This window comes from Balaenoptera musculus, chromosome 1, assembly GCF_009873245.2.
Source record: "Balaenoptera musculus isolate JJ_BM4_2016_0621 chromosome 1, mBalMus1.pri.v3, whole genome shotgun sequence".
Lineage (NCBI taxonomy): Eukaryota > Metazoa > Chordata > Mammalia > Artiodactyla > Balaenopteridae > Balaenoptera > Balaenoptera musculus.
Window position 1 is genome coordinate 11,349,147 of NC_045785.1, and position 14,246 is coordinate 11,363,392.

At 54.1% G+C, this 14,246-nt stretch overlaps 1 protein-coding gene across 3 annotated transcripts in view; it reads left to right on the top strand.

The window, feature by feature from the left end:
* Positions 1-14,246, top strand: part of KAZN (kazrin, periplakin interacting protein) — a 462,050-nt gene that overhangs the window by 302,071 nt on the left and 145,733 nt on the right. The window contains exon 1 of one of the 3 annotated variants that reach the window (XM_036861217.1): positions 1,837-2,287. The exons of 1 other annotated variant lie outside the window; for it this stretch is intronic. In XM_036861217.1, coding sequence (XP_036717112.1) covers positions 2,080-2,287 — 208 coding nt within the window. In that variant the 5' untranslated portion in view covers positions 1,837-2,079. Of the gene's footprint in view, positions 1-1,836; positions 2,288-14,246 lie in introns of those variants that run through there. One more of the 3 variants, XM_036861227.1, reaches the window with a different exon arrangement.

The following is a 14,246-nucleotide window of genomic DNA, read 5'->3' on the forward strand; positions in this document are numbered from 1 at the left end:
AGCATGTTTCTTTGTGGAAGTGAAGAGCCTCCTTACAAGTTTAATACGCAAAGAATTTCTAAGTAAAAAGAATACAACCTAAATGCCCTGTGAAACAGACCACAGCAGTCCCTGCACTGCCCACCTCACTCAGTCGTGTCCCTATTGCAAACGTGAAGGCATCCAAAACAGAGTCTCCTGGACCAGATGTCTCCAGAATGCAAGGGCACTCCCAGCTTCTTCTCCCATGAGGGCTCAGAGCAATCTTTCTTTTGTTCTGTTCTGATGGTTTTCCCAGCAAAGGCAGAGGACTTGGGGGATTCCGAGAATCTCCTGTCACTTGGTGTGGGGTCAGTTTCCTTCTCCCAGAGCTGTGTGGGTGTTTAACCCATGGGTGGTTCCTTCCTGAGCTGGGAGCACCACCAGCGTTGGCATTACCTGTCAGCCCTCCACTGGGCAGTTGCGGGGGTCCAGTTCAACAGGGGGAGGGGGTCTGAGGCGGCCTGTGGCCCTCACAGCTGGGCCAGTGTCCCAGTCATTGGGAGGGCAAGGAAGGTAGGGGGTGGGGTGGAACCTGGGAAGGCCATGGTGGATGTTGGCCAAGCCATAGTGGTTGCTCAGACGCAGGGCTCCTCGCCCACGGTCAGGAAAGTGACCTGCAGAAGGTTTTAGAGATTGGCGGGGTGGGGGGGGGGGGGGGGGGGGGGGGGGGCGGAAAGTAATTTGGTTCCCACCAATGTTTGGAGAGCCATATGCCAGTACCTAGAAGTTCCCAGAGCTCAGGCCTGGGCCAGTGGGAGCCAGAGGTGACTGAGCCAGGCCTAGAAGGGGTGGGGTGCGTGCTGCCTGGAAGGGGAAACTGAGGACACCACGGAAAGTGTGTGGTTCCTTATCTAGCCACGTAGCCTCGCCTTCCCATGTCTACCACGGGGGGAAACCGGACCTACCTCCCGGGGCTGCGGGGAGATAATTAGTCCTTCTAAAGAACATCGTAATCCCCAAATCAAAGGGGGTTCAGAGCTGCAAACTCACTTTACAGCGAGCTCTGTCAGCCACGGGAGCACCCGCCGCAGTGGGTGGGCTCTGATTTGCAGACCCTCCAAGGAGCCGACTCCTACAGGGCTTGACTGGCCTAATAACTGCTCCACCCACCCACTCCGGGGGGCCTCCACTCCTGGGAACCACCTCACCTGCCACATGGCTGCCCAGAGGGGTGTTCATAAGTAGCACTGAGCACGGACAGGGTGGGAATTCCTGATGCCCCATGTTATAGATGGGGAAGCTGAGACGGAGGAAGTGCCCCCCACCAGTTTACAACTTCCTCATAGGTATGGACCATGTATCAGTTTCCTCCCCACTGCACAGCCATTGCGCTCAGTACTGTGTGCACTTAAAGAAGGACTGGTCACACAAGTAACAGGTGAGTGAAGGAAAATGGTCCCAGAGCTCCCACCCCTTTTCCTGCCCGCTCTTTCCGCCCTCTCCCGGCCACTTGCTGGGGCTTCAGCTCTTTAGCAAGGCTGTCCCAAGGGTATCAGAAGAGTGGAGAGACACACGCAAACTGGGGTACCAGGCAGCTGTCCCCTTGATGCACACACTTGCGGTTTTCAAAGACCTGGATTCAGGCCTGTCACTCCCGACCCCTGTGACACTGGCCATCTTTCTAACCCTGAGTTTCTCCAGGAATGACCGTGCTGGGGATGCACCAAGCGGCCAGAGCCGGGCTTACAAAGGGGCGACGCGGCCCTCCCCCGGGCCTTGTGGCGAGTCTGGGCGCCGCGGAGGGGCCGGGGGCGGGGCCGGGGGCGGGGCGAGCGGCGGCCCTCGCCAGCCCGGAAGGAGCGGGAGGAGGAGCCGCGCGAGTGAGAGTCGTTCCCACGTGAGAGGCTCGGCGGCCGAATTCTTCGTGTGCGGCGGCCGCGGACCTCCCGGCGTCCGGCGAGAGGGAGAGACCTGGTCCGGCGCGCGCGCGCGCGGGCGGGCGGCGGGGCCGGCGCTCGGCTGCGCCCCGATGCGGCGGCGACCCCGGGGGCTGTGAGCCCGGCGCCCGCCGTCGGAGCCCCCCGCGCCGCCGCGGGCAGCGCCCCTCGGGCACGCGGCATGCGGGCGGCAGACTCTGGCACCTGGGAGCGCGTCCGCCAGCTCGCGGCTCAGGGCGAGCCGGCGCCTTCCTGCGGGGCGGGGGCTGGGCCGGCGCGCCCCCCGGGACCCGCAGCCTGCGAGCCGGGTGCGGACGCGGCGGGGCCCGGCGATCGGCCCCGCGCCGGGGCGCCCTCCGTTCGAGCGGATGGCGACTGCAGCCAGCCCGGTAGGTGCGCGCCGGCAGGGGAGGGCGGCGCGGCCGCAGGCCGGGGGAGGGCCGGGGCCGGGCGCGCGGGGGCGCTCCTGGCCGGGATCGGGCCGCCGCTCGTGGCAAAGTTCTCGCCGCGCCCTTGACCCAGAGCACCGGACGGGGTGCAGGGGGAGACGCGCGGGACGCGGAGTTAGTCTTCAGCATGAGGGCAGGGATTGTGGGGCTCCGCGGCTTTCCGGCAAGAGCCCCCTAGAGAGTTGCAGAGGGAGGTCAAGGCCAAGCCTGCAGGAGCCGTGCGATCCCGCGGCGCTTGGAGACCCAGGTTTGGGCCGTTTCCCGCGCCTGATCTGGGAAGCGTGGGAAAGGAGCCAGCCTCGCGCGAAGTTGGGGAGGCCCCCTGTGACCGCACCTGTAACCCACCTGGCAGCCCCATAAAGTGCCGAGGGGAGCGCTGCCTTCCCGCCACCCCTCGTAGAGGAAAGTGAGGGCTCGCATTTGCTAGGAGCGAAGAGATTTCTCGTACACTTGAACGACTAAGGCAGAAAGAGAAATCGCCGCGGAGGAGACACAAATGCAGTGGTCTAATTGTGCATCGTTGGCTAATCCGCCCCACGCGGAGACCAAGCGGAGAGCCCCGTTTGAGTGTTAAAATGTTCCGAGTGGATGCGCCCGTTCCATTCTGTTCCGGGCTCAGCTGGTCCCTCCCCGCTCAAGTTAGGTCATGGAGGGTGGGGCACAGGAACCCCTGGATCCTCAAGATTCCACAGTAGGAAGGTGGAAGGGCTTCCGAGAAGGGCCTGTCATCATCAGTTTCAAGTTTGAATACTTTTTCCAGGAAAAATGGAGGGGGGGGCACCACATGATTATTCATTATTTCTTGAACACCCAATGTGTTCCAGTAATGTACATGCAGTGTCTTATAATCTTATCACCACGCTGGCAGTGAGGCTGTGTTATCTCCAGGAAGATGAGGTCAGAAAAGGCCGGAGTTTAAGGGACTTGCCCAAGCCCCAAAGCCCTGAAGCCATGGTACTGGAATTTCAAATTTTGGCTGTTCACTGACACCAGAATGCCTCTCCCAGGCAGCAAGCTTACCAACTGGGAAACACCAGGCTTATTTACCTAATAATTATTTCTTTCCTATGAGAAAAAAGCCAACTGCCAGGCTCCCTAATTCCAGACTGCCTGTATTGGTTTCCCCAGGAGATGGAATCCTGAGCGTCAGAGTTCTAGCCACAGGGGCTGGGACCACCAACCAGCTGGCTCTGATTAGCTGAGCTGCCACTGGTGTCCTGGAACAACTGAGGTCTTGGGTTACCAAGGTTCTGGAAGAGGGACCCTGAGGCCTGGAAGGAGCTTGAGTCCCTGGGTGGTTGGCTTAGGGGCTGGGTCTGCTGGAGACAGTCCCACCTCCTCCCCTGTTGCACAGAGCAGTTAGAGACCAAGACAGCTTGGTGTGAAACAGAGCAAAGATGCAAAGAAGAAGCAAATGGGAGGGCTTGGGCAAGTTGCTTGATCTTTTTGAGACCCAGTTTACCCATCTGTGAAGTGGAGATATTAATAATCTCAACTAACATTTTGATCATTCAAAAGCTCATGTCTGGATGAATGGATAAAGAAGATATGGCACATATATACAATGGAATATTACTCAGCCATAAAAAGAAACGAAATTGAGTTATTTGTAGTGAGGTGAATGGACCTAGAGTCTGTCATACAGAGTGAAGTAAGTCAGAAAGAGAAAAACAAATACCGTATGCTAACACATATATATGGAATCTAAAAAAAAAAAAAAAAAGGTTCTGAAGAACCTAGGGGCAGGATAGGAATAAAGACGCAGATGTAGAGAATGGACTTGAGGACATGGGGAGGGGGAAGGGTAAGCTGGGACAAAGTGAGAGAGTGGCATGGACATATATACACTACCAAATGTAAAACAGATAGCTAGTGGGAAGCAGCCGCATAGCACAGGGAGATCAGCTCGGTGCTTTGTGACCACCTAGAGGAGTGGGATCGGGAGGGTGGGAGGGAGACACAAAAGGGAGGAGATATGGGGATATATGTATAGCTGATTCAATTTGTTATACAGCAGAAACTAACACACCATTGTAAAGCAATTATACTCCAATAAAGATGTTAGAAAAAAAAAAAAAAGCTCATGTCTGCAAAGCACCTTGCCTGGGTCATAGTTGAGATAATGAATGTAAGTCGTCAGCTTTACTTGTGGGGCACCTGTTAGTGTCCCCATTGACTCAGTTTCCCATTAGGATGTGATGCTGTCTGCTCCATCTCCACCCTCCTGAACTGTGTTGAGATGACATTTGTCTTGTCTTTAAAATACTTCAGTGATCCAAGGCTGACCGTTGGGCCAATGGAGGCTGTTATTATGTACACAGGTAGAAGAGGGCTGGGTGGAGATAAATAGGTTTACTTTGTGTCTATATAGACTCCACTTGTGTATTCATAATAACAATATCCTAATGACATGGTGTAGCTGAGAAATGCCTGTCTCTGAGGTCTGGGGGTGGTTCTTACTCCAGTGGCCCTCATGGTGTCCCTTTAGGGCAGAGAGCAGTGGAAATCTCTTTTCCTGATCTACAGATGGCATCACTGGTGTGAAACAGGATCAAGCCAGCAGCAGAACAAGAAAGTTCTGAGTTCTCTCTACCCTACCACCCTTCACCCTTTTTTGGCGTCTGGCTCTTAAAGACCAAACGCAGTTTCTGAGAAGGTCTGTGGCGGCTGGCATTGAGGACAGCGTGTCGTGGACACAGGTGCTCAAAACCATTGGCTGTCGTGAGGGGTTTTCCTCTGGGAGGTCAATGGGAACTCTTTGCGCTTGGAACCGCAAGCTGAAATTATTGCTGAAATAAACCTTTTAGCCAGGCTGTGAGGTGACTCACCCCAGGATCTTAGCACATTAGTCCCCAGCCTAATGCGATACTCGGTTTAAGGAGCTGCAAGAGTGCTCTTTTGGGTGACAGTGTCTGGAAATTGGCATTTTCAGGGGTTTGGGGAAAGGGAAAGAGAGATGATTGCTTGGCAGGTTGGAGGCTTGGCACCTTGACATTGCTCGTGGGGGATGTCCTGATATCGGCAGGGTGACAGACCCTGTGCCGGTGACAGCTCCGGCCTCCAGGGTGGGGCCACTTCCAGGGGAGGTTACCATTTGCGCCTGGACTAGGGAACAGAGCAGGAGATGCAGAAATTAGACACAGTGTCGGTCTGCACCTGGTTCTGCCCCAAATCTGTTTGACCTTGAGAAACTCTGTTAACTCAGTTTCCCTGTTGGTGTGGTGGGAATGACTCCACTGGAGGAGAGATTCTTCCAGAGCCCCCACAGAGTGTTCAGGTGATCACTGAGCCTTCTGAGACTGAGAACGTGAATGATTCCCTCTTTGATTGTCCCTTCATTCAGTTACATTTCTTGAGCATCTACTCCTGCCAGGCACTGTTGTAGCTGCCAGGGATGTAGCAGCAACGAGACAACTGCAGCCCTTGTTTCCATGGAGCTTATATTCTGTGGGAGGAGATTTCCAGTAGGCAAATACACACAGGATGTGTCAGGGGATGGTAAATGCTATGCACAAAAAAAAAGCCAGGTGAAGGGTTAGCGTGATGGGAGCAGGTGCTTTTTAGTATTTAGGTAGGTGGTCAGAGGAGAATGAGGTGAGGTATGTGGGTGCTGAGTCCCTAAGGCAAGAGGATATTGCCGGGCGGCTAAAGGAACCAAGTCATTTTTTTTTGGCAGTGTGACTTGTGGGATCTTAGTTCCCCGACCAGGGATCGAATCGAACCCGGGCCCCCAGCAGTGAGAGCGCTGAGTTCAAACCACCGGACCGCCAGGGAATTCCCGACCAAGTCATTTTTTAAAAGTTGTTGGTAAATTAGTATCTTCGTAGACTGGGCATATCTGAAGCCTACCCAGACTACCTTCCTTATTAGTCATTTGAGTTCTTATCTCCTCTTGCCCCTGCCCCTCACATGAAGTCCCCTGGAGGAGGGGACCAGACCTGTGTTTCTGTGTCCTGGCTTCCATTCTGTGGCCTGCCAGGGGCCAGGCTTGGTGCTAACCAAACGCCGAGCTTTGTCTTCATCAGTCAGCCCTTCTGCAACCCAGGGGGAGGTGCAATTGCTCATTTCATCCACAGATGGGGAAACTGGTGCTCAGAAAATTAGTAACTTGACTAAGATCACACAGCTAGTAGATATCACAGCCAGGACTTGGCCCCAGATTGCAGACCTCAAAGCAGTGTGAAAAGACCTTGTCTTGATCTTAAGAAAGTAGACTCATATTAAGTGTCAGGTCCATTTTTCCTTTAAATTTTTATCTCTTAAAAAAAAAAAGTTTGTCCTCTCCTTGATATTCCTTGGTTTAAGCAACTCAAGCATTTGCTTATCTTTGTGCCTTTAGCAATTTCCTCACTAGGTCGGCTTTGAGTTATCCCTTCTGTAAAGGATTTCTGCTGGGTTGGTGTGAGGTTGAATCTCCCCGTTGGAATCGGGGATGCTCTTAGAAAGTCACCCACTAGGACCACGAGGGTCTATTGTGAGCCTCCTCAGTAATGGGGTGGGACAGAGGTAATTGGGGGCTTGGCTATTCTCGACAATCAGGAAGGAAAGTCACTACACTTGAATATATTTCCGATTGGTTTCCCTTGGGAGGTTTCCTGTGGCCCAGCCCCCTCCACCCTGTGTGACTGCTCACAAAGGGGGACTGAAAGTTCCTTCTGCCAGGGCAGTGAGTGCAGGACATCAGGTTTGGAATCAAACACAACCTGGTTTGAATTCACCAGCTCTACTGCTTACTAGCTATGTGTCCCCAAGCAAGTTAGTTAATGTCTCGAGCCTCAGTTTACCCATCTCTAAAATGGGATCATATTACCCACCTCAGAGTTGTTGGACAGGCATCTGTATGGTTAGCATCCTTCATACCCATGGGGCCTGCTGCCTACCTATGCCATAAGGGGGAGGGGAAATTCCCATTTATCCAGAGTCCAAAGGACTTGAGTGTGTGTGTATGTGTGTGTGTGTGTGTGTGTGTGTGTATAAAATTTTTTAAATATTTGAAGTTTGAAATATTGGGATTTGATGAGACAGGTGGTTTTGAAGGAGTGCTAGCCTTCCAAGTCATCAGAAAGGCCTTCTGAGTCATCAGGAAATTTCCAGAATGGTCTTTATGTTTTGTGTAATATTCCAACTTAGTCAACTGGATAATTTGCTAGAACCCTGCAGCCATTCTGGAGAAAGAAGAGTTTACTCCCTTTTCAATCATCTCAAGAGCCACAGGGCACGCATAGCCCAAGGAAAGTAGCAAACACGCCCCAGCTCTAGCCTTTCTCACCTGTGACACAGCCAGTTGGCAAAAGTGGAAAATCAGGCACATTGGCGTGTGTACAGATTTTAGCCCCAGCAGATAAGCATACCAAGTGTGTCATTAAAGCTGTCCAAAGTGATCACCATGGGGATCCTGTGTTTGCTGTGAGTCACTAAGGGCTATAAACACTCCAGAGAGGATGGCAAGCTGTGGTTACAAGGTGTGTGCGTGCAGGCATATGCAGTTATTTTTTATGAATTTACTCTCCGTAAACGCGTTTCGTGTTGAGCACATCAGATGAGTGCCTGTCCGGGAGGGGAAACGTCAGGATTGCCTCCTGTTCACACAGACCACCCCTTCTGTTCCCCTTGGGGTAGGCACCCTGAAGGTGGGGACTTCAGGCTTACTCTTGTCTGCTGTTTGGATGCCTTCAAGAGAAGCCAGTTAGAAGACGCTGACTGTGGCAGTTCCTCCGAGCCCTCACCAAATGGCATTAGCCCAGCAGGTGCTGTCGCAGCCCCAAATTTGGAAGAAATTAACAGCCAGAAAGGTATGACAGGTATGTGAGTCCCGCCTGGTGTCCTGGCCGTGAACTGGGTGACGCTAAGCCTGGGCTAAGGAGAAGGGGAGTTGGTGGATTCAGTGGTGGAGAACCTCTGATTGCGTCGTGCTGGGCGTTGGGGACCTCTTCGGGGAACACCCACCGCCCGGTGGCCAATCTGCAGGTGCTGACAGCTTCGTCTTTTGTCGCTGCCCGGATTTGGAGGCTGGCTTGGTCTCCCAACTAGTTTGGGCTGTAACTTTATCACAGGCATTGTGTTCCGTACCTTTTAATTGTACAGAAGCTTCAGAAAGTTCTCCGTGGGGGCCTGGAGAGAAGTAAAAGCAACAGCTGCTCGTTCCTGTATGCTTTATTCCCTCACCTTAGGGCTCAGCCTTGCCAGTGCACTCCTAACTCTGAAGTCCTGTGTTCCCCGGGGCAGGGAAGAATCCGTATTTCTTTTGGGTAAGGTCCTATTAATGATGAAGAGTCACTTACTGAGGGCCGCCCAGGAGCCCAGCACTTTGTCACCCGCGTTCCTGTTCATCTCTCCCGACCCCTGTAAGGCAGCTGGCATTCTCCCCATCTTACTGGACAGACAGTTGAGGCTTAAAGAGGTTACACAGGTTATAGTAAGTGACTTTTCCAAGCTGCCGTGCCGGCTGCCTGCCCCACTGCTTCTTCCTTGTGGTTTCATTCATCAGCTGACGATTCCCCGAGAGCCAGTGGGGCACCAGGCAGAGGCTGTGGTGCTCAGAGTCATGGGATTTTCTCATCTTTGGCACACTGTCATCCAGTCAGCCAGGGGCAGCTGGGAGGGAGGGCCCCTGGGGCCCAGAGCTGCTCCCTTGGCTCCAGCAGACTTACCACATGCCTCTGGCCCAGCCAGAATCCAAAGAGGCCGGCTGGCCCATGATGGAAGATTCGACCCTGGCCATTTGGGAACCTGGAATGCAGATCCCTGAGAGGGAAACCTCGGCAGGGATGGGGTCAATTCAGTCCCTCTCCAAAGCGAGGGAACTGAGGCCCAGAGCGAGGAAGGGACCGTACTGCAAGGTGTCATGTGGAGTAGTTTCCAGGGTCAAATGTGAAAACTTACAAAAGCACTTGGATGTCTTGGCAAAGCTGGGTGTTCTCTCTCTTCACCCTCTTCCCCAGCTCCCTCCTGCCTTTTGAAGGGGGCCTCAGACTTTGGGGATCACATCCATCCCTGGCATTCCCTGTGGGCTCCTTCCTCCTGGGCTCTGAAGTGGACGTGGATGCCCGCCCCCCCCAAGCTGGACTGCCTTCTTCGGTGTGGGTAGAAACGGCTGACCTGGGTGGAGTCTTTCCTCTCTTTTGTACCCTGGGAGAGACCGGGGGAAACCCCTTTTTACAGAAGGGGAAATGGAGGCACAGCGTGATCTCCTTGGGCCAGAGCTGTCTGATAGAAGTCTCTGCCTGTGCTGGATTTAAAATGTAGCTAGTATGACCACAAAACTGAATTTCACATTTTATTTGAAAGGCCACATGTGGCCAGTGGCTACTGTATCAGCTGGTGCAGCCAGCCCTGAGTCAGGGCTTGATACCACAGATGTGTCTGTGGCCCATCACAGCTCATGAAGCCTGAGATGTTTTTCCACTGTGCTCGTCTAAGGCTCCTCCATGTGGTCTCTGGACCGCCTGCGTGAAAATCACTCAGAGCTTGTGCGGTTTTTCAGTTCCTGGACCCTCTACCGGACATGGACAGTCAAATATCTGCAGTGGTCCCAGGAATCTGCACTTTAAACTCGTCACCTCCACCCTCAGGTGACTCTGATCATCTCTGAAGTTTGAGAACCACGGGCTCTAGCATGTTCCATCTCTACTCCTGGCGGTCTTCCCAGCCTGCAGTAGCGCCTCGGTACCTTTCCGCCTTTGTCCCCCACCCCAGCCCCTACCACCCCACTTCATGCACCAGGCCAGGGGCTCTCAAGTTAGGGTGCCAAGACCCGCAAATCAGCCTTACCTGAGAACTTGTTAGGAACGCAAATTCTCAGCCTGCCCCACACCTGCAGAATCAGAACTGGGGGTGATCCCCGCCATCTGGGTCTTAACAGACCCCTCAAGGTGATGCTGACGCAGCTTCAGCTTGGAACCAATCCCTGAGCAAGACTGCTCTGGGAAGCTCCTGCCACTTAAGTTTTTCCCCCAAGTCTTTTCTGTCTTCTCCTCCCTCTCCCCCTCCCCTTCCTCTCTCTTCCCTTCCCTCTGTACCCTGGCCTGTTCTTCTCAACCACAGCTGCCACGAGCTCCGAGACCCTTCCACACCCAGGGACTGCTGGGAGTGTGCGAGATGATCCCTCTGCCTTGCACAAGGGCCTTCGGGGACCCGGGCCTCTACCCAAGGGGTGGCCATCACGGGGATGTTGCGGGGAGGCAAGCAGAGCGGTGGCCAGCAGCGCCCTCACCCCATCCTCTCTCCCAGCGTCCCAGGTGGTGGCCGCCTGCCCACCCTGTGCCAGAAGAGCAGAGGGCCGATGGGCCCATTTCCCTGGGGCCGCCTCTTTGGGCAGGGCCCTGCTGCTTCCCTGGCATCCATCAGCCCGGAGGAAGTTGGCACGGCTCACAGCTGTGCTCAACAGACAGCACTTGTCTATTTCCTGTCTTCCCAGCGTTTACAGAAAGCAGGGGAGCTGGAGGCCAGATCAGACGTGACCGTGCTACTTATCCGCTGTGGGACCTTCCTCGTGCAGGTCATTCCCCTCTGAACCCCAGTTTCCTATTCCGTGAAATGAGATCCACAGTGCCAGCCTGGCTTAGCTCCCAGATTCGTGGTTGCTTTTTACCCGAGCCCTTGGATCTAGAAGTGCTTTGCACACTCGGAGGAGGCACCTTAACAAAGGTGGTTGGTACCACCTCAGTGCTGGTGAGGGCAGACCTGTGCCTCGGGGGAACCGACTCGTCCTGGTTAGCTTGGAACTTTCCTGGTTTCAGCACTGAAAGTCCCGCATCCTGGGAAATCCCCACAGTCCCAGGCAAACCAGGACAGTTGGTCTCCCTATCTGTACCCCAGTGGCTTCCAGACACTCAGCTTTGCCAGCCACACTCAGCTGCTTTTGCCATATGGAAAGTGATCCCCTCCCCGACCCTGCCCTCCCAGAAGTTAGGGCATCACCTACCTGACTCCTGACCCCCTCTACCTTTGCTGATCGCATTGACCTCACGGCCCTGCCCTCACTTCCAGCTCATTTACGTCTCTGGGCATCGACCGATGGCCTGGATTACCCACCACCCAGATTCCAACTGAGCATAAATCACATCTGCCATTTGTTTACTTATTCACTCACTGGATAAATACTCATCAGACCCCGACCGGGTGCCTGGTGCTGACAAGCTGAGCCACGCCAGCTCTGCCCTCGTGGCGCTTACATTCTGCAGGGGTTTTCTGTCTAGAACGCCTAACTGGAGCAAGAAGGATGCCCTTCCTCAACCTCTCCCTGCATCCAACAAAGCTCCTGGTTCGTCCACCTGGCAGGTGTTGAGTACCTGCTCGGCCTGGGTGTGGTGCTGGGAGCCGCGAACAATGTCAGCCGCTCTCCTGGCTCCTGTTAAGGGGCTCAGGTCTCCTCACTGTCCCATGAACCAGCCAGCTCGTTCCCACCCCTCACCTTCTTCTCTTTATGGCTTCACCCCGTACAAAGGTCCAGATTCCAATCTGTCCTGGCCCCATGCCCCCTTCTGCAACAGCCCTTCCTTGCTCATTCCAGCCCCTCCGTGCACAGTCCTGCCTTGCCGTGGGCCGGTCAATCTGGAGACCAGGTCCTGCAGGAGCATTTCTTGAGCGTTACGTGGGGCCTTCCTCCTGAACTGGACCCCTCGGAGGGGGCAGGGCCACAGGGCGCCTATACATCTGCCCTCCCTCCGAATGCCTGGAGCACACAGTAGGGTTTCAGGAAACCGCTCCGAGCGTGAGGAAACACGCAGAACGTGAATTTCTCAGCTGGAAGAACCTTAGCAGACATCGAATCTGGCAGATGTATTGGCGCACCTTTGGAGGAGTCTCACTCCTACTCTGGCAGGTAGGGCAGCACCTGGAGAACACCTGCAGCCCCACCAGTAATTGTTGGGGTTTGGAGGGGTCAGGAAATATATCCCTCTTTCCTTCTGGAATTTGGAACCCGCCAAAAGATAGAGACAGAAGTGGGACAGATAGAGCATGTGGCTTGGGCGCTTCTGGCCCCACTCCCCTGATGGGACCCCGTTCTCAGGCCCGGTAGCCACAGGCCTGGATCCGATGACCTAAGGTAATGAGTCCATTGGGTTTTACTCCTGGCCCTCGTCCTTTGTGTCACCTGGTCATGGTGTGTCCATAAGCAAGTGGACAGTTTACCTTTCAGTTTCCAGAATCTTTGAGCGTGGTAGAGCCCCCGAAGTTCTTTTGTTCGTTTATTCTGCAAATAATTATGGTGCACTTGTCTGGACCAGAATCCTTCTTAGGTATCAGGGATATAGTCGTAGGTAAAACAGTCCTGCCCAAAACATAGCCCTCCCCTCGTCATGCTTCAAGTTGAGGATATTTTCAGAAAATCAGACACCAAAAACTCTTTCTGTGTTTCCACTGTCATTGAAAACTTCCTGAAATGCCCTTTTGCTTCCCCACCTTGGTCAGCAGGGCACACAGAGCCTGGACAACTCCCTTTTTGGAATCAGGCTTCTGCAGACCTTTCGGGTCCTAACTCAGAAGCTGAGCATCTTAGGACAGGTGGTTGTACTTGACCCTACAACTCCCCCTGCTCACGTGTAAGAAAATAAGAAGCCATTGCATCAGGGAGTCTCGTCACTGTGTGCTTCTTTGTCCTCAAACCTAAGCCAGGATCCTAGTTAACTGGGCCTTACGGCTAGCTGGGACCTGGCTAGAGGAGGTTTGATTGTGTGTTTGGGCAGCCGCAGGGGTGTTTGAAATGACCAGCAGCTCCTCTCCCTTCTCTTCCCGCTGGGCTCTTGGTGTCGGCATCAGTGACTTCCCCCAGAGGCCATGTGTCCCTGTGTGACCATCTCTCCAAGGTGACTGGGCTTCTGGCTGGGGCCAGCCCTGATGACCGTGGGCCAGAGCCCCACCCTCTTGCTGTCACCGAGCCAGCTCCACCCTCCTGCTTCCTGGGCTGACTTGCTGGTTCTGTTCTCTGGGTTCTTTTCAGAGACTTACTGTTTGCCAGGTGGACAAACCAGCATTCTGAGTAGTTGTGCACTTAGAGGCACCCTAGCTTCTCCCCCACTCCCAGGGGAAACACTGAAACACCGTAAGGTTCTCGTCACTTACGTGCACGCATGAAAATCATGCAGGGGAGCCTGATCGAAGGACTCCTGCTTTGCAGGGTTGCCTGCATTAAACAACCAAAATAAATTAGGTACATTAATCACCTCATTTTCCAGACGGAGTAGTAACTGAGGCACAGGGAGGTTAAGAAACTTGCCCCAGGCCGTAGAGCCAGGAAGCAGACAGAGGTCAGATTCGACTCAAGAGTCCAGCTGGAGTCCACAGTAGCCCACCACTCTCCTGTCCCTGCTGCAAGCATCACTTGTGTCCGTCCTGAACTGTGGCAGAGTCTGAAGTGAGGAATAACAAAGGGACTCTGTCCCTGAAGGTGCCAGACACACCCCTTCTGTCCAGGCCCAGCCCTGGTGGGGAGCTCCTTGTGGCTGCCTCCCTGGGCTGGGCAGGGTCCTTGTAAAGTGTGAGGCTCATGGGGCAGCTCTGCAAAGTCCAGCCAGAGGCTCAGGTGTGGCGTGCTCCAGACATCGATGACACACAGCCTGTCTTTCTCAGCGCTGTGGGTTTCCTGCATCTCTTGGCATTAACATGTTAAAGATAACAGAGGTCATAGGAGGGTTTGGCTACTCTCTCTGTTCACCCTGTGAGATGTGGAGGCATGATCACCAGCACCCAGGCTGGCATCCGAGGCTCAGAGAGTTTCATGCTTAGAGCTCGGTAACTATTTGTTAAAGAAAAAAAACTAGCTTTGTATTGTTTGCACTTCTTAGTTTCCTGCTACCTGCCCAGAGAGTCATATAGTTACAGGAGTATTTGAGTTGCAAATGATAGAAACACTACTGGAACTGACTCATAGAAAGGGAAATCAGTAGCTCCCCATAAC